Here is a 19411-nt window from a genome sequence, read left to right as displayed (position 1 = left end):
GTCGGGTTCTCTACAACTATCTGAAAGGAGGTTGTAGTGAGGTGGAGATCAGTCTCTTCTCCCAAGTAACAAGCAATAGGATGAGAGGAAATGGCCCCAAGTTGCACCAGGGGAGGTTTAGATTAGATATTAAGAAAAATTTCTTCACCGAAAGGGTTGTCGAGCATTGGAACAGGCTGTCCAGGGAATTGATGGAGTCACCATCCCTGGAAGTATTTAATAAAGACGTGTAGATGTGGCACGTAGGAACATGGTTTAGTTGTGGACTTGGTGGTGTTGGGTTTATGGTTGGACTCAATGATCTCAAAGGTCTTTCCAACCTAATGATTCTGTCTTTCTTACCTTGGTGATCTTGCTGACGCTAAACAAAGCTTTTGTGGAGACGGTAATCCTCACCCTACAGAAGATGGAACTGACCAAAAGGCAGAATGGTGTGCTTCAGGGTGGATAAGCAAGGTACTAGAATAAGGCTGGGCATACAGAAGAGTCCAAGGTAGCTGTCAGAAAGCAAGTGTAATATGTCTGAAATGCTTGGGGTAAGTGGGATACTTGGATGAAATCCTGTGAAAGGACCGGAAAGTCTAGTTATTGTGCAGTTCTGCAGAAACTGCCTTAAAGTTCACCAAGACAATCTGGTGAAATGTATTTGAGTCATTAGTATAAATGTTGCCTGATGCACATGGGTGAAGGGGTGTTGCCAGCTGCAGATTGACCTGCAGTTAGTACCAGTGCGTTATGCACTGAGCAGCAGAGAGTGTGTTGCTACTTTCAAGGAAATTGGAGTGCAGGGAAAGACTGAGATATCCTGGAGGAGTTGGAGGCGTGTAGTGCACAAGTGCAAGTGTCTGTTGTGATCCTGGTAAGAAAGGCACTCAGACTCTGTATGTAGTGATTAACGTACCATTTGTTGGAACGCTGAGTTGAGCAGCATTGAACAAACCGCTCCATGGATAGGATCTGCACAGCGTGCTGTGCCCTAGTTGGAAATCCACCTAATGTTGCACAACTCAGGCTTCCCAGCATCTGAGTGGGTGTAAGATTATCTGTCCTCTCTTTTTCCTTTTTGTGTTAGTTCTAAGAAATAGAATTTTAATCAGTAATTTACAGAGTCTGAGTGCCTTTCTTACCGGGATCGTAACAAACACTGGTGGATTACAAGGTGGGGAGATGATTATGGCAGTAATTTGGGGGCTTTGGGGAAAACAGGAGGTTGGTTTGTTTGGATTTTTGTCCAGTTTTGAGGCAAGGAAAATGGCCTAGCAAATCAGGGCAGAAAGATGCTATCCAATTCTCAGACCTATTGGAACCTCATGAATGCCATTGTATTGAGACCATTGTGTATACTGGCTTTCTGTGCTGCTTTTCAGTGTGTAAGAGAAAACTGTGTTGCTTCTCACCTCTTCAGGGAGCTCCCTAGCACAGGACAGGCTGTGAGTGATAGAGACAGGGAGGGTGAACTGGGATGATTTTAAACCCTGCTGTACCAGTCTGAGCTGCTCAAGGCAGCAAGTGCTGGTTATTCATAGGGCCCAGAATAAGCTTATGGTGCTTGGCACAAGACTGGGGTGTGAATACCAGGAGAGCCGCTGAAAAGGCCAGCAAGGGCTCTGGCTGCTTTTCTTCCATAACTCTGCGAGCAGTGTGAATTTGAAGCAGCACTAATTCTCAGGGAAAAGCATCAAAGACTGCTTGCTCTGTACCCAGCTGGGAACAGAACAGCTTCTGCTCAGTCCTGGTGCTGTGCTGCCTTTCTCTGTAGGCTGTGCAGTAGGACTGTGCCTGCAGCTGGCTACTCACATTCAAGGTCCAGAGCAGAGTCCTGCTGCATGAGCCTAAATTCAGTGACAAGGTCTCTGCATGCGGAGACACAGTTGTACCCTCAAGTACTTAAAAGGCAGACTTATTCAACTAGTGTGTGACTAACACAGCCCAGAATTATTCATCTTGATATTACACTTCTTTTTTCATGTTTCTTAGTGTGCTATGGCACCCTGTGCTACCAGCGCCTTGCTGCAATAAGAGCAGTTGTGAGGAAGAAGTGAGGGACTTGGAAGAACAAGTAGGAGACAGAAGGGCGTTTAGCTTCTGGGGAAGGTGGTTTGGGATGTGAAATAAGCCCTTGATCTGCATATTCCTGCTTAAATGAGCACCAATGAAATGCTGAACAGTGGCATTTAAACCAAACATCACTAGAGCTGAATACAGTAAGTGACACAGCAGCTACAGCAGACTGTTGGAGTACATTTGTATCAAGGCCTTTTTCACAGTCATCAGGCTAATAATGTTTAAAAACCTTCAGATTCTGATGCACATCTTTGCATGAAGTCTTTGGTATTTTTTCATGGCTGTGATGCTTCAAGGTGTGGTGCATGGCTTACAACAATTCCTCAAAGACTTGCTCAAGTGAAGTTAAAATGGCTCTTATTTCTGAAGCCTTTTTTGCTTGGGGCTGGAAGAGGGCTAAGGAACGCTTCAGTGGAAAGTTGTGTCCCAACCTCAGGTTGAGGGAAGGTCCACTGATGGATGTGATTTGAAGTTGGCCTGTCTGAAGCCAGGGATCCAGTAAGCTATGTTGCAGTAGCATTTAAATGGATGTGCTGTAAAGGCAAGGGGGAGATGTGGGGTGGAATGGAGATGGTTACTGGCTGGCTGACTGCAGCTCCAGGGCTTGGACACTTCTAAGGGACTGCACGTGTAGGGGAGATTGTCATGCTCTATTTCTTGAGTTTAAAGAATGAAAATCTTTATTTAGTGCTGTTATTCTGGCAAAGGAAATTGCAGCAAGTTTGAGAGTTGGTTTAAATATATTATTTGGCCAAGTGAGTGTATGTAACTAGAGAAGGACAATGGAGATGTGGAGCATAAATTGATATGTGTATCTCCTGACCTTGATGTAGAGGGATAGGCGTACAGACCCTATTGACTAGGTAGAATGGACACATGAAACACGAAAGAGAAATAAAAACATTTTCTAATATTTCCTAAAAGTTCCTAAATAGCAGCAAAAGTTATGATTGGCTGGGGTCTCACATCAAATCCTCATACAGATGGTCTGATCTAGGTCGTTCTTTCCCATGATAGCTGAGGAATTTCCAGAGTGGGAATAAACTGAAGTTTTCAGCCTCTGGGGGTTTTTTGTGCATATGGAAACTAATCCATGTGTTTTAAAGCTCATCTGTTTTCACCCCATTAGATGCATAGAATCTGTACTCGCACTGTGTTTCCGATGTGTGATTTCTGTGAGAGAGCTTGGCCTGGCCTGGGACGTGGCCAGGACAAGCCTGAGGACCTCTCAGACAGGTGTATTGCAAAACCCCTTCTGTACTGAAATGCTTTGAGCAACAGAACTGTAGAGGCATTACTTCATGGGTTGTCTGTTTGTTCCCTAATTAGTTAGTTGATTTACCTTCAAACTCATAAATAGCTCTGTTTAGCTTGCATTAAGAGGATGTTTTGAGCTGCACTTACCTATGCCAGAGCTCTTCAGTTCCTCTGCAGAATGGTTGTCGTTTTCCTTGGGCAGAGGTCAATCCTGAGAACTGTCTTCCTGTGGTGCTGCTGCTTGCTTGGCCACATGCTCCTGTGGCTGTGAGCATGGCCATAACTGCATCTTGCACTGGACTGAGCCTGGGTTGCTCTCAGGATGGCTGGAAGCATGGTGGGAAGGTATGAGATGCTGTCTGTGAGACACTGAGAGAGTGTGGCGGAGGTCTTTGTAGTGTCAGGGGAGACCCTGGGAGGGCAGTGCAAGGGAAGCGGGGAGCCGGCAGAGTGTGAGAAAGCCGAGAAGTTCGGTCAGACCTGCGGGTAGAGAGTGCCCGGGGTGCTACAGCTGTGCCAATGGGAGATTGTGTTATGGGGATAAAGAAGAAGGTGAACCTGAAAGGGTAGTTGCAAGCATATGAAGGTCGAGGGATCCTTAGAAGCAGGCTGTTAACTGAGATGATCTGTTTTTATTTCCTCAGAGCTCTTGTCTATGCCAGCCGTAAAACGATTTTCTGTGTCGTTTGCAAAGCATCCGACTAATGGTACGTTTGCTTCCTTGATTTGACGTTCCCTCACACTTCTAACCCCATGCTCACATTCAGTTCTCTCTGCACATATTCTCCTCTCAGCCTTCTTGTGGTTTTTTTGTGTCTGTGTATCTGGTGTCCAAACACGCTTCACCTTCCCCCATTGTCTTGTTGTGACTAACGTGTTCATTCATCCTCTATTACTGCTCAGTGGTTCCTCTGCTGTCCCCCAAGGCGTTTGTGTCCCAGGTGAAAAAAGCAAGAGCAGTGGCTCTGTGAATGGACTCCTAAAGCAGCCTTTAATTCCACAGCTGACATTAAGGCCTTCTTTCATGCTCCCTTTTGGGGGGGTGGGGGTTGGAGGGAGAATACCATTGGATTTGGGGAGGCATATCCACGCCATATCCTAAGAGCATCAGCAGCTAGCAGCTTAGAGCCTCAGTTTCTACGATGCAGATTTGCAGGACCAAAACAAGGATAGCCTGAGGCTACCCGTGTGTCACCTGGAAGAGCGCAGTCTACAGCGGGAGAGAAGGCGGTGCTAACACCATTCCCTCTGTACATGGTATTTATTCCTCAGCACAGTCGTCTTAGGAATACTGGTAACCTCATGGCCTCCTATTTGCAAACGTGTCTGTCAGGTGGTCCTTTGCTTAGTCCAAGCATGGTGATGTTGGTGGGAGTAGGCTCACCTTTCCTGCAGACATTGTCCTGGGAATCATGTCTCTCCAGAGCTTTCACTCATCTGCTGTTGATGGACAATGCTGGCTTGGCCCTGCCACCTTCCTGAGGTAGGAGGGGATCGGCACCGTGCCACCCAGGGTGGTGTAACCTGCTTCACTCCTGTCGTGCTCATAGCTGTGAAAAGTCTTGGTAAAGGATGTCTGACAGTGCTTCTGTTGACTCACTATCTCTGCTTCATACTGCTACTAACCTGACACCTGAATTGTGAGTCTTAAAGTGGTCTTAAAGACCACTAGCTCTGTTGCAGCAGATGCCTTGAACTGGTGTTTATTATCCAAGTCTTGCACAGAAAGTTTTGAAAAGGTTTGTTTCACAGCACTGCTCCTACCTCATGGCTCCTGCTGTTGAGACAAGTTAGAACCAAAGTGGATCACTGACAGATACCAGGTTAAGCATTTCTGTCTTATGTGATCAAGGCTGCTTCTGCAATCTTGTTGCTTAGTAAATACAAAGGTGTTCTTCTGTGCGTGATCTGGAAGATGAAAGAAGATCAGAAGACTGTTATGAAGACCAAAGTTTTGGAAAAGATGAAAGGGGAAGGGGCAGCTAAATGTGGCTTTATCGTCTGAAATAACTGAAGGGAACGTATTTTCTGTGTTGCTTGGTTTTGTTTTTCCCAGGGTAGCCAACTGCTCAATTTGTTTGTATGTCTGGATGCCATCTGAGCTCATGTGGTGTATGTCAGCAGGATGTGTCATTCTATCTTGCCAGCAAAACTTTTACCAAGCACCAGTCTTTCCTAAGCCACACAGTAAAGCAACTGCTCCCCACCCCAAATACAATAAAGTGAAACTGGCCTCAGGTTTTTCCCAGGAACCCAATGAATATTTCTAATGGCGAAGTGCTCCTTGATCAAGAAAACAAAGACAGAGGTCCACCAGGTGCAAGCTTGAAGTTAGGCATGTTTGGTCTAGGCTTTGGCACTGGTTTTAGCAGGAAGGATGTTTAGTCACATGAACCACTCACCTGAGGATGTAAATGCTGTTCAGAGCTCTGAATCTGAATTTTCTTTCTGAAGAGCTGCCTCTATGTGGTGAAGTGGGATGGGTGAACCAGAGCAGTGGCCGAGCACAGCATCAGGCCAGATGGTTTATGCCCTGATCTCATGAGCCTTGGGAGTGTGACATAAGTCCTGAGGCTGTATACATGGAGGAGGAGACATGCCTGCATGCTTAGTATCTTCTCTGCCATGCAAGGATATCACAGAAGTTTGCACAGGGCTTTTCTGAGAGCCTGGAGAGAGGAGGTCAGCACTTCGGTGCCCCCTCTGTTCTTCCACACTCTAAGCACTATGCTCTCAGTCAAACCCTGCTGTCCCCAGTGTCCCCTTCACAGCCTCCTGTTGTTTGATGCTGGGCCGTTTGCTGTCTTCCACATGCTGAGGTGGCTGGCTGTGTTTGGATGCAGGACTTGAACGCTCTGTTGGCAGTCTGGTTTTCTTGTCTCAGCTGGGGGCGGGTGAGCGTGGGCCTGACCTTCTTATCTAGCCAAACCTGAACTGTATTGGACTTGGAACGTGTCCTAAAATTTGTTCGCTTGTCAGACTTTCACTTACAAAGGCGAAACCTCACTGCTCAGGGACCGCCCCTGCGCTGCAGCTGTGTTTGGCAAAGGCTGGGCCAGGTGGGAGGCTGGCCTGCTGCAATGGGACTGGGCTACGTAGAGCTAAGGGTATTCCTGACCTGCTCGCTGTGGGAAGGACTGGGCTTCAGTGTGTGGTGTGGGTCTTTCCCACCCAGCAGCCCTGGTGCTGGCAGCTCCATCCCCACATCTCCACAATTTCTCTATCCTCAGCTGCACCTGCCCCTCTCCTCTCACTCTCTGTGGCCCCCTTTCCTCCAGATGTGCTTGAGCACCACCACGTTGCCCAGTTGCTGCGCCGTTTTTCCTCTGACTATGCCACAAGCCGGAACATCTCCCTGGATGCCACTCTAGCCCATCACCTCCAGCAGTGCTCCTACCACCTGCGCCTCTTCAGGAGCTGGCTGATCTCAGGGCAGGATGACTTGGAGTGTCTTTACGGTACTGCACGCTGCAGCTGCCTTGGTCCTGTGCTCTTGTAGCTGAGCAGGGACCGCTATCTGCTTGAGAATGCAAAGTATGCTTTGCTTCAGAAAGAGAAAAGCGTTTCCCTCACTGCATCCCTTAAATCTCTGGGCTGCTGCTGCAACAAGCTGTGTGGGCTGTTGCACCCGGCAGTTTTGGAGTCCTAGGCAGTAGCCTTTCCACATGGAGACGGCGCTCTTCGTGTGGCTGTAGAGAGCTCTTTCCATCTTTGGCAATTGTTCGTTGCCTCCTTCCTTTAGCCAGACTAAGCCCTTAAGCTTCCGTCAGGTGAGATGCTGAGCTCCCACCAGTGTGATGCCCTGCTGACGTGATACCCCTGTGCAGGTCTCAGTGGGGTGCCACAAGGTGTCCTGTTACTGAGAGGAACCAAAGTGAATAGTAAGAGTATGGGAAGAAAGAAGATTAAGGAGATGCTGCAGCTGGTCACGTGCAGAGTGAACTTGTCGTGGGAATTTTGGGGAAGTGAGTGCTTGTGGGACTGTGTTATTTCTGGAGAGACCAAGTTAAGATAGGGTAGAAACTGAGCTTCTGTGTGGCTGCATTGCATGGCATCTGTTCTGCCTGTTAGGACCATTGCAGCGTGTCACATCTCTGGTGGGAAGAGGTAGGCGATTTCACCATTGAAGCTAGATGTTATAAATCAAAGCTTGCGACTGTTTCTCTGGTATTTTTCAGCCTCTGGCACAGACGGGAGGGAATTCTGATGCATCGCGATCTCAGTGCTTCTAAAACAAGTAGAAAGATTCCTCTCTGAGGGGGACAGCTAGCTAGGGCTGGCTGTTAATGTTTACCTTGCACCATAAAACCCGCTTGGTGCATGTGGCTTGCTGAGCTGTGTGGTGTGATGCATGGACCTCCTTTTTCATTCAGACCCATAGATGGAAGGGGCAGAAACAGTATAGCTTTTCATGTAGTGAAGCAACAGGGTCAAGCGTTTTCAGAGCCTGGAAAAATGAGAATTTTTCTTACACAGTCTGGTGGGGTTTTTTTTTGATATGGCCCTTTCTGTCAAGTAGACAATTTGGAGATGGCAGTTGCTTTTCATATATAATTAGGACAATCCTTGGTCTCCTAGCAACAAGTACTAAAGAGGAGCGAAATTTCTTCAAGGGAAGAGGTGCTGGAACACAGCAGACTGGTCCAAAGCCAAAGCTAAGCTTCCCCTGCTGCAGATCTCGGCCATCTCCTGTGAGCTCTGGTAGGGAGAGGAAATGAGCTCAGTGCTTTGGGCAGCAAAACGCCAAATATTGCAGCATGGTGCTGGGTTGTGCAGCCTGCCCTAATGCAGCAAAACGTGACGAGTTACATGCCTCAGCGTAGCAGCCTTCCTGTGTGGAAATCAGATCTGTGCAATCAGTGGGTTCTTTCTTGCTGTTTTCTCAGTCTGTGTTCAAGCCCACAGTTAATTAGCATGTTTGTGAGTCCTGCTGGGGTTCTTCTCAGAGCAGACGTTTCTCCGGTCTCTATAGCTGACAGCCCAAGTTCCCCCCCTTGTGAAAATTACATACTCCTATCCTCTCTTTCTTGGCTTTCAGCCATACTTCTATCCGCACAAAGAAAACATGAATTAAAAGATAGAGTCAGGGAGTTAAAAGTATGCAGTTGGCATCCATAGTTGGCAAGACCAACGGTGGAACCCTGAAGCAATCTGTCTGGGAACCTGTGCTTTTCTGTGTGGTCATAGCTGGGAAAAGAGAAGAGTGTGAAATAAGTTCGTGTTAGTAGTGAATGACAGTGGTACTGAAGCCAAAGGTCAGCTGTGAAGAAACAGAGAATGGCCCTGTGGTAATGAGTGGGCAGTGAAACAGCAGGTGATGTTCAGTGTAAGTAAATGTGAACGACAAGGGGAAACAGCCCCAAATTCATATATAAAATGTAGGCTCTGATCTCACCATCACCACTTGGGAAGATGTGGAAAAGGTAGAAATTTGCAGTCTGGGAAAGATATTTGTGATAGTGGTCGGAGTGCCCTGGAGAGAGGTGGTGGGGATCCGCAGTTCAATGTCTGTTCTGGTACAGGAGCTAGGAGGCTTCTAGTGGAGTGAGAAGAGGCAGCTTCAGGTGGAAGTGATTTTTTTCCATGCACAGTGAAACTCCTCGCTGCAGTACATGGGGGTGTTAGGAGCTTAACTGAGTTCAAGGGGAGACTGGAGAATATCGAAGAGATGCATCAGGTTCAGAGCAGTTCTGAGCTGCAGGTCACTGGAGTTTGGGGGCTGATTGGGGGAAGAGTCACTGCATGCTGTTGTCACATACCCCTTCATTCGTAGCCACTTCTGGCACTGTGGGCTGAACGAGGATAGACCTTCAGGCTGACTGTACATGCTTAGATTTAGAAAGGCTGGTTACTAAAAATCCTAGGTCGTATACATATCGTGTATGCATATGTAAACACATACAAATATACATGTGGCATACTGGAGTTCTCCCAACAAAGTAAGGCTGACCAAGCATATTAGAGAGGAACTTGCTGAGTGTGCATTCTTCCATGCCCTTCAGAATCTGTGCTGAGACTGGGCCAGTGCTTCTTTACTCTGGAAGAACTGGCATACAGTCCTTTGGTGTGCAGACCTTTGGGGGATGTGCCAGGCGCTGTTGGTCTGCCTGTTGCTTTCAGGTTCTCCATTAGAAAGGACCAGGCACCCTCTCCGCTCCAATGTAGAGTTCACAACTGGAGAGCTGGGTGGTAACTCTGCAGCTTCTGCTAATCAAATTGTGTGTAGTAATGTTCAGAACTCTCAGGCAAAAATATAATACACAAGAAGGGTTGCTTTGGACCAGAAGGACTTCTCACTTGAGTATTCCTTGGCCTTTGTCTTTGTCTGTTGGCTGACAATGGTTTAGCTGCTTTGTACTTGCCAGCCTGCTGCAGCAGCAAGCACCTTGGCTCTTCTAACGAGCTCATGATGCTAGTAAAGAAGCTTGCCATATTTGGGACCTCAGCTCCATCTTGATAAAGCTGAGGAACATGCCCTTTGGACTGCCTGAAGACTGCTCCTTTGTCGTGCCTGCTAGCCAGGAATTCTGCTGGCTCCCAGGTGATCTGCTGAATTACCAGCTCTGAGGGATAATCACGCCAACACTGATTTCATGCTGGGGAGGACGTGTGTTCCAAATAAACTCAACTTTCCCAACTCATATTACACAGTAAGCTTTCTTCTTGTCTCTCTGGCACATACATAGAATTTAGGAAACTTTGTGTCACCTTGATTCAAATTAGATGCTTCCTCTTAATGAAATGGTATTGATTTCCTCTTGAGGGCTTAGACTGGGACATCTCCTGCAGTAATTAAGAAGATGCAAATGAATTCGAAGTCTTGATTTCTCCCTTGTTCTTACCTTTTCCCAGTATAAAAATCTGCTTTTAGTTCTGCTGCTAGCAACTTTGGTTGAATTTTCTTTCAGACCTCAGGGTGACTGAAGGAAATATAGCTAAATGGATGAAAGTACCTGTTACATCTGCAATGAAAGAGCAGCAGGGTAACACAGCATATAGGGTTCACTCAGAGATCTGTAATGTATTTGCTTGGTGTTCAAGTTGTGTAATCATAAAGTAGGTGTTGGCTATTTCAGACTTCATCATTGGGTAGTCCAGGTAGAAAGGTGGCACTTCTTGACTCTTTCTTTGAGGTCGTCTGCTAAAAGGTAGCTGTTCACAAGAGTTCTGGGTGTTCCTACTGCCTGCTGGAGTCTCCTAGGAATCTGGGATTTTCTGGTTTTGATGGAAGATGTGAGACAGGTGCAGATCTCCATTTGCTTTATATGGTATAGTGTGCTAGGTGATCTCTGCCAAAGGGTCCTTACGCCCAAATCACCTTCTTAATACTCTTATGAAGTGTTGTGTGTCAGTACTAGGCAACTCTGAAGCAATCTTACTCTAAGGTGAGAGTCACTCCCTCCTTGAACATCTGGAAGACTTCTTCATAAACCATGATTACGCTGCGTAGACTCTCTGACAGTGTGCAGCAAAGTGTGCACGTGCCAAGAGCATGAAGCTCCGGGGAGAAGAGCTCGAACTGGAACATAGCTAACTCAGATGTAACGCGAGTCAGCCTTCAGCTTTGGCACCAGCATGCCTGGGAGAGTCAAAATAAGGCTTGTAATCCTCTAGGTGAATTGTACCTCTGGTGCTCTGACCCGCAGAATGGCTCTTCAGGCAGTACCGTTCTCTCTGCGGCTGTGTCAGGATGCTGCTGCATTATTGATTCAGAGTGGAGATTCCCCCATAGCTACTCCCCCACATCACACGCAGTCTCCTTGGACGTCCAAAATAATACATACTCAGCAGACTCCTCTGCCTTGTGAATCTTAAGGTTTTTCCCATAACCAAATCTTGTTTTCTTTACTCTAACAGATGGTTTCTTCCTGGTTTACTGAACAAAAATTTTGGAGACATAACCACACTGTACTGCTTGCCCAGAGAAGATTACAGTTGACTTTGGGATTCGTTTTTAGCTACTCTGGTCTGCAGACCCCCGCCACGTGCCTCTCCCTGTAGGGCAGGCCTAGCTCTGGAGGAAGCAGATTGCCCTCTGCATCCCTAGTGCAGCTGGCGCAGTCAAACCCGAATCAAATGAAAAATGAAACTTGTTCCTCTGTGGACTGCTGTTTGACTTGAATGGAATTCTGTCTAATTTCTTGTGCTGTTGTCCTCATCACAGACTCCTGCCCTGCAGGCCCCAGGAAAAGTTTCAGGAAGCATCAAGCAGTAGCTGAGCAGTCAGCACTGGGTGACTGTCAGGCTGGAAAGGTTCCTGTGGTTTGCACTTATGCTTTATTTTTGTTGCCCCTTCCCAAAGCTGTCAGTTCTTTGCTAAATGCGTGTGGTGCAGCAGTGGTCAGAGCTTTTGCTGGGGCTGCTGGCTGCTGCTGTGATACACGTAAGGATTATGGTCTGTAGCGGTAACTTCTGCTTTGGCTCTGCTGTGGTGACCTAAAACTGCCATTGCTGGCCTCTCCCCAGCAGCTAAGCAGTTCAGTGGAGGCGTGCGGGGAAGTGGGCTGCTGTACACAAATGAGAGGGATTCCTTGAAAATCGTAGTGCTTCACCTTAAGAAGGGCAACTTTTGCCTTTTTCCTTACTTGCTCGAGACCCGTTAAGTGACACAGTGCTGAGCAGAGTTGTGTGAACAGGCATTTGGCACTTTGGGGATATAGGTGTATCATTTCACATCAGTAGCATTGTTAGTGTCACACGTTTCCTTTAATGCTGGGCCTTTCATTTCCTCTTTTTATTAGAGGAGTGCCGAAGCACTCAGATCCCCATCAGTGCCTCCAGTGTATCTTGTAATTACCTTGCTTTGCCCTGTGTTATATTCAAACTTCTTCCCTCCTTCTCTGGAGACCCCAATAGCTCAGCCAACTTTGGCCCTTCTTAAACCAGATCCTGTTGTGAAATGACATTAGCCTCATACTATGCTGCTCCACAACCATCTCCCCGTGGCTGTTTGCTAGGTCTTGCCCTCACCCTTTCCCTCTGGCTCTGTCTCCTAGAGTGCCTGTGAGAAAATAATGAACAGATAGTCTTCCTTATTCAGCATTTCCACTCTAAGGACCTCTCAGCAAAGGGACAGAAGAGTATAGTACTTTTCCTGTGTCTTACATTCCTTCATCCTAGCCAAGGATTTGTTATCCTTCATGTCTTGAATTGCTGTTTGTAGGCCCTTTGTGGCATAGGTAGCCTCTCTGGACTGTCTGGAGGGTTCTTTATCTCCAGTAGCTGTTATGGCATGAATGTCTCCGCAGCACTGCAAACTGGTGATGATCTGGTCTGCAGCCTCCTCATATTGCATGTGGATTCACTCTAAATACCATCTCGTTCTCCTTGCTGCTTGCAGAACTGGGTTACACTTACAGATAATCCAGGTGCTCCTAATGAGGTCTCCTTAGGTGCTGTCAAGCTGCAGGGATCAATTTTAGCCTGTCAGTGTGCTGGGCAGCATCCTGTCACAGTAGTGGATCAAGAGCTGTTGTACTTTTTGCATTTCAAAGTAATTTTTCTTCTCTATAGGAACAAATCCAGTTCCTTCCCGGGGTCTTTTTGAGCTGCTTGGAGGGAGCTGGGGAGACACAGAACGGGAAATCTAAGCCTAAGAAGTTTAGAGGCCTTTAAACTCAAGAGGTGCAGAGCAGGAGGAGGCCTCATTCCCATATGCCCAGAGACTCACTTGGTTCTTCCTTGCTCCTCTCACAGTTTCAGGTTTGCTTGCTTCGACAAAGCATTGCCAGGAAGCTTGGATGAGGAGGAAGATGCTTTGCCGTAATACTCTGCTGGCTTGAGTAGCAAAAAATTTATTGTGAATGGTTGTGATGCAGCTTAGCTCTCGGCAAGTGTCTGTTAAAAGCTGAGATACCTATTTCTACTAATTCTGGGTTTGTGGCAGTGAGGCCTTGTTAAGGGGACAAATAATTCAAACGATTGCCCAGCCCTTCTTTGGGATACAGTCTGTCGGGCGTACACCGGAGGGTCTGCTGTGAGAGAGAGATGTTCTGCCACTCCCTCCATTTATAACGGTGTGCACTGCCTCGCTGATGGGGAGAGGGCAGGCTGTGTGCCAGGCTGGGGTGTCACTAGTGGTGGGAGTCCTTCTACAGAAATTCGGTTGACTTCACTCAAATTCTGTTTCGCGTCTGTAAAGTGTGGGCACTGTGCCAAGTTTTCCATCATAACCATATATTTTAGCAAAAGGGTCACAGGTTTGCAGCAAACACGGCTGCTGCTAGATATGTTTCCTCCTCTTCCCCCTCCTGCGTGTGCCTGGACGCTTGCTTTCAGGTCTGTTACTGCATGTGATTGCCTAGTGGCGATTTTCTTGGCCTAGAAGAAGTGACCTTAGGCCTGAGTGTACCTGTTGTTTGATTCCCAGACTTCCCAGCTCCTTCAACCATGAGTGGTCCTGCATGGATTTAGGTTGCTGTTTGCTCTTTTCATCTTCTGACTGGGTTTCTTTCCAGGTTTTGAAGGCTGTTCCATGGTTCCTACCATTTATCCCCTGGAGACCCTGCACAACTCCCTCTCTTTGCGACAGGTCAACGAGTTCCTGACGGCTGTGTGCAGGAGTTGCAGCGAATCGCATGTCCAGTCTACTGCAGGTACTGGTGAGGTGGGCTTGTCTCTGGGTAAGCCAGAAGAGAGTGGAGGCAAGGAGAACTTTTGGTCTTTTACATTATTGGGACAGATCAGCCTGACAGGACTGGCAATAAGCGCTCTCTCTGAAACCTGTTCCAGGCTGTTCTAGCCCAGGAGTGAGCTGTGGGACCCAGCTCAGAGCCATCCTAGGCCACTTACTTGAGGGACAAGTAATCGGTCAGGTCTATCTGTAACTGATAGGTACAGTGACACGGATACAAACTCCAGCTTGGGAAATCTTAGCCTCAGATTCCCAGGACCTGACAGACAGGCATGGCTCTGAATTTGCACTGTTCTTGAGCTCTTCCCAGAGTGCCTGCTCATGGCTGCTGGGCTACGAGCCATTCTTTTATGTGTGTCTGAATATTATTGATCTCTGGGTTTTTTTGTTTGTGTGTGTTTTTTTTTTTTTTCTTGAAGCTTTGTTTGATTCAATGATTGGCAGCCAGATACCAGGAGACCCCTTTATGTCCCAGCGAATCCTGTCATCATCCTCTTTGCCACTGCGCCAGCGTTCGGATAAGCCTCCTTGGTGTGAGTGTGCTCCCTTCTTGATCAGGGGTGAATGTGATGGTGAGGGAGGGAAATAAAGGGTGCCAAACGGTAGAAGCCAAGTATTTGTACTCAGGCTTTCTATGCTCTGCCCTTGAAGGAACAGAAACAGAAAGGGGAAATAGGTAAAAGGAAAAGTAGTCACAAGCCCTGTGAAAAAAACTTCCAAAGAAAGATGCAGAAAGGGCCTCTCTGTGGTATTATATATCATGGGGAGATCTACTGCTGGATGGATGCTGTCCCTCCAGACATCCTCTGCTTTGTGCACTAAGACATGGAGGACCTGAATGCACTTCATTTTCGTCTCAAGTTTTGTGATTCTCCGTGACACATGGCCAACTCACTGTTGGCATGTGGAAATGCCTTCTTTTCCTAACCAGTCACATACATGCTTCACCCAGAGCTCCATATAGGACAGCCGATCATTTATTTCTTCACTTATACACTTTTCTGCAGCTCCTGGGCCTCATCTGTCATGGTCTCTGCAGAGCTGGTGACTGTTGTTAGTCCCCTTTGCAGATCTGACTGGAACTTGAAGGGGAAAAGGTTAGCCAGCAGTTGCACAGCAAGTGCCTTAATAACACAAGTCAAGGTTGCCAGTGAACGAGCAGTCCTACTCTTCTCCTGGCTGTGCATCCTTGTGCCAGGAGTATTGTGTGTTTGTGTAGGCAGCAAGGTCGGGGAACTGATTTGACTGAAAACAGTTGTTTAATCCTCCCCCCTTTATTGGATTAGATATAACCTAGATGTGTTCTCTGGTTTTGCTCATTGTACAATATAAGGCAAGAATAAGCATTAGTGGAGAAGCAGTATTTCTCCTCTCGGTGGTGACTCGAGCTCAAGGTTCAGGGGTTGTGTGGGTCAGGAACCGAGAGGAGCAAAGTGTGAACTTTGCAAACACTCTCAGTGAAGCTGAGAGTGTTCCATAATAATGAGGGAATGAAAGAAACTGCTTTTCAGCACAAAGCCCAACATCACACTTCACATTTTGCTGTGTAATGACAACAGAATCCACTCTTGGCTCTATACCAACATACCACTGTACAACAAGATGTAATTGTGGTGTTTGTGCTTAGGTTTTCGTCAGCTGAGCTACCAGAAACACACCTAAAGCCCCTGCCATGTTGCATGGCAGGCAGACAACCCTCAGCTATTGGTTGTAGAACTGTGGCACTGTGACAGCTTGGGTCTGCCCAGGCTTTGGGCTAGGGAAATACAAGCTAAACGTTTAAGATTTTTCTTCCTCTTTGCAGACAGCAGTGGCCCCTCCAGTACTGTCTCCAGTGCAGGCCCATCCTCCCCAACCTCTGTGGACAACTGCGCTCGTTTCAGCTTCACTGAGAAACTTTCCATCAGTCCCCCCAAAAGTGAGGAGCAGCTGACTAGCCAGTCCCCTGAGCAAGAAGAGAGACAGCCTCCAGGCAGAGGGCTTGACGTGGAGGTGGAGATGTCTGGGTTGTTGGTGGCGGAGCCAAGTGCCGCAGAGACCTCAAGCTGGAATAAGGACCTAGAGCCAGGCAGTGTCTTGGAGCTGTGCAAGAAGGAGCTGGCGGAGGAGGACTCTAACCTAGAGGAGAAGAGCATGGTGGAGCTGGATGAAGAAGAATCAACTGGGGAAATGTTAGAGCCAAGTAACACAGGGAACCCAAAGTGTGGTGCAGGGTCTGATACAAGGCTAGCTGGGGAGAGAGTGAGGCTAGGTGAGGGGTGTATAGGGGGAATGACCAGCCTGGATCAGTCAGGGCTGTCCAAGGAGATCTTGGTGCCCTGTGAAGAGGAGCTGCTGGGGGAGGTGTTGGACCCAGAGCATGTGGGCAAGGAGCTGCTGGGGGACAGTGCTCTGTCAGGCCAGCTTCTGTCTGGTCACTCGTGCCAGGTGCAGCCACTGCCTTCTGAGAAAAGTGTGGAGGAGCTGCAGCCACTGTGTCAGGAGGATCAGCAGAATTAGTGGCTCACTGGACAGCACACTGCAAGCGCTTCTAGCCTGGAGGCAGCCCAGCTTCCTGCACAGCACCTCATGCAGCTGGCTGTCCGCAGCACAGAACAAGCCATGTCCCAAGGCCACAGGACTCTGGGGTGTGGAAGAGTTTACTCTGCTCCTCCACAAGCCAGCTTTTCGCCATTTGGCAAGAGACCATGCCCCATCTGCCTTGTTAAATGAACAACAAATGCAGTCTTTCTACTGGCATGGCACCTCCATGGAGCAGGGACATGGGACTGTGTTGGTGTCCCAAGGGCAGTATGCTTGCTGGGACGGCAGAGTTAAGAGGATTGGTACAGCCAAGGCTTTTGGGGTGGGAAGTCCAAAGGGGACAGATGCTCCCTTGAGATTTTTTGGCCCATAGCCTTCAGAGAAGGGCATTCTGGGCCCAAAGTAATCAGATCCATTGCAACCACCAACCTCCTCTCTGTTCCTTCCTCCTTCCTCTCTCAATTCCCACCACTGGCCACCAAAAACCAGTCCAGAGGGTCTATGGCAAGAAGACGAGGAGAAGCAGAAAGCATTCTGAATGGAGTGTGGGAAGGAGAGTAGAGGGGATCAGGTTGAAGACTGCCACTTGCAAGAAAACATCTCTTAAGCGTGGACTTGGATGTTTTCCTGCTGGGCTGGGGCAGGCAGGCAGAAGCCTGGGGATCCAGCCTGAGAGAGGTGGGCAGGGAGGACACACGGGTTTTTTTTTCTAGTCCCCAAGGGTCAGGCGGGGTACAGCTCTGAAGTCTTGGTGACAGAAAAATTAAAAGAAACTGCTATTTGAACAAATCAGGATTATTAGAAACCAATAAGGTGAAATCTTTATTATATATAAAATGAAAAGTATTTAATACATATTTATGTAAATGACTTGTGAGCACAAGCCTGAGGGCAAGATTGACACGAGTGTCCCTGCCACATCCTGAGTGCAGGCCAGGGCTGTGCCTCCTGCGCCTCCTGTATTTATGGACGTCTGCGTGTTTGTCTGTAGCTAGGATCTGTGTTTTTGTGAAGCTGTACCCAAAGATATCCATGCTGTGTTGTGATGATGTGTGTTCACAGTAAATCTATGCTGTGGGTCCGGTGTCTCTCTGTCTCTGATGCTGACTTGCGCAGCAGTGTGTGTGTGCCAGAGCTTGCAGGTGCCAGAGACAGCAAGCCCTGCTCGTTCTCTGCCGTCCTGGAAGAGGAACAGTGGCTGAAGTCACAACTGCAGGGAGTGCACAGGCATGGGGCTTTGCTCAAGAACGCCAGGTACCTCTTTTTTTCCTCCACAGAAGAACTGGTCATACTGGGGAAGAGGTCCTAGCATCCCAGGTCCCAGGTCGGTTTGCGGCAGAGTGAAGACGCCAGGGCAGCACGTTTGGCTCCTTTCACTTGGTCCGCAGCTCGTCAGTTCCAGGCGCATCCTGGGTACCGTGTCCTCTTCCTCAATGCCTGATAATCCCTAGCTGCCAGTTTCAGTATTTTAAGGAAGGTCATGTTTATTTGCACTCGAAATGCAGCAGTCGTACAGCTGCCTGGAGTGCAGCACTGTGCTAGGAGGAAGCCTGTGTCCCCCCCTTCCACAGGGCTGTGCCAGCCTTCGTGCCAGGGTCTGGGAGAAGGCCCTGCCTTGTGCTGCACGGAAGCCCTCTGGCTTTCATGGGCGACCCTGCATTAAAGACCGGGAAGAACAGATAACTTGGCCGGTGCCTGTCGGGCTGAGGCTGTGGGCACGCAGCGTGGCCCTGCCCCGAGAGCCGGCTGTGGGAGCGCCGGAGGCAGAGCAGCACTCGATCCCGCTTGGGCCCCTCGGGCAATGCCCGCACCTCCTGGGGTCAGTGGTGCCTGGCGCCCGCCACCGCCAGCACCGCAGCTCCGGCAGCAGGGTCCCTGCCCGACACAAGAGCTGCGTCTCCTGTCAGGATTTGGGTGTTTCTGTCTGGGGGAGGCAGCACCCACCTCTGTACCCACAGAGCGGAGACCATGACCCAGGCCTGGGCAGGGTGGTTGCCCTGATGGACCCAGCATCACCTGCCACAAGCTGTCATTGCTGAGGGGCACGGCTCCTTCAGCGGTGGCACAAGCAGGTCACGGAGCAGGGTCTTGTGGGGTGGGAGCCTGGCTTTCAGGTGCTCGCCCCCACACAGCTGGGAGCTCGTTGCTTCTGGGGCCCTGGAGCCTGCTGGTGGGCTGGCTTTGCTGCGTACAAATGCCTGGCAGATCTCCTGCCCGCTCCCCCTGCGCTGCAAGAAAATGGCCAGGGGCTGCTCTCAGTGCCAGCTGCTCTCCTGCCAAGCAGCGCAGGAGACCGGACTGTGGGTGCCAGGGCAGCCCAGAGGACACCTTGCAGTTGGGAACCCCTTTCCCCCAGAGAAGGCGGCTGCAGCATCCTTGTGCTTCCACGGCTTGGCAGGGGCAGCACGCGTGCGGCGGCAGCACTGCCCGCGAGCTGCTGCTGCAGGATGAGCCGCGTCGTCCGAGTACAGAAGTGGCCTTTCTCGAGAGGCGCTGAAGGCCGCCTTCTGCAAGAAGGCATGGCTGAGTGCTGCAGTAGTCGAATTCCTGGGTAGTTTGCTGCCGCTCACAAGAACCACTGTTACTTACAATGTTCCCCAATCTTCACCTGGAAATGAAAAGGGAATGAGGCTTGGGAAGCAGCTTGCAGCTGCGGCTCTGCAGCTCAGTGAGAGATCAGGCCCAGGAGAGAGGTCGGAAGGGTTTTTGTTGTAATGAAAAATACAAACCTCCATATTCCTAAATTGATAATATATCTACAAATTCTAATTAGTATCTAATTTTGGCTTCTGAATACATCTCTCGGTTGCTGGAGTCCTCTACCCAGAAATTATCTGGCTGCATTGGTAATTTGCATACTGGTAATTCTGTGAAGTTTTGTTCTCCAGATAGTTTGTGGGCCCAGAGGGCTTCCTGACGCAGGGCAGTGTGACA

General features: G+C 48.8%; 1 protein-coding gene across 1 annotated transcript in view; it reads left to right on the top strand.

The window, feature by feature from the left end:
- PPIP5K1 (diphosphoinositol pentakisphosphate kinase 1) overlaps positions 1 to 16453 on the top strand; it is a 46152-nt gene extending 29699 nt beyond the window's left edge. Inside the window, exons 26-29 of the mRNA XM_009708957.1 lie at positions 6600 to 6779; positions 13779 to 13916; positions 14374 to 14487; positions 15759 to 16453. Of these exons, the coding sequence (XP_009707259.1) occupies positions 6600 to 6779; positions 13779 to 13916; positions 14374 to 14487; positions 15759 to 16453 (1127 nt within the window). The remainder of the gene's footprint in view (positions 1 to 6599; positions 6780 to 13778; positions 13917 to 14373; positions 14488 to 15758) is intronic.
- The last annotated feature ends 2958 nt before the right edge of the window (positions 16454 to 19411 follow it).

This window comes from Cariama cristata, unplaced genomic scaffold (assembly GCF_000690535.1).
Source record: "Cariama cristata isolate BGI_N322 unplaced genomic scaffold, ASM69053v1 scaffold12341, whole genome shotgun sequence".
Taxonomy (NCBI): domain Eukaryota; kingdom Metazoa; phylum Chordata; class Aves; order Cariamiformes; family Cariamidae; genus Cariama; species Cariama cristata.
Note: the sequence above shows the minus strand (reverse complement) of the source record. Positions and strands in the feature narration are given on the sequence as shown.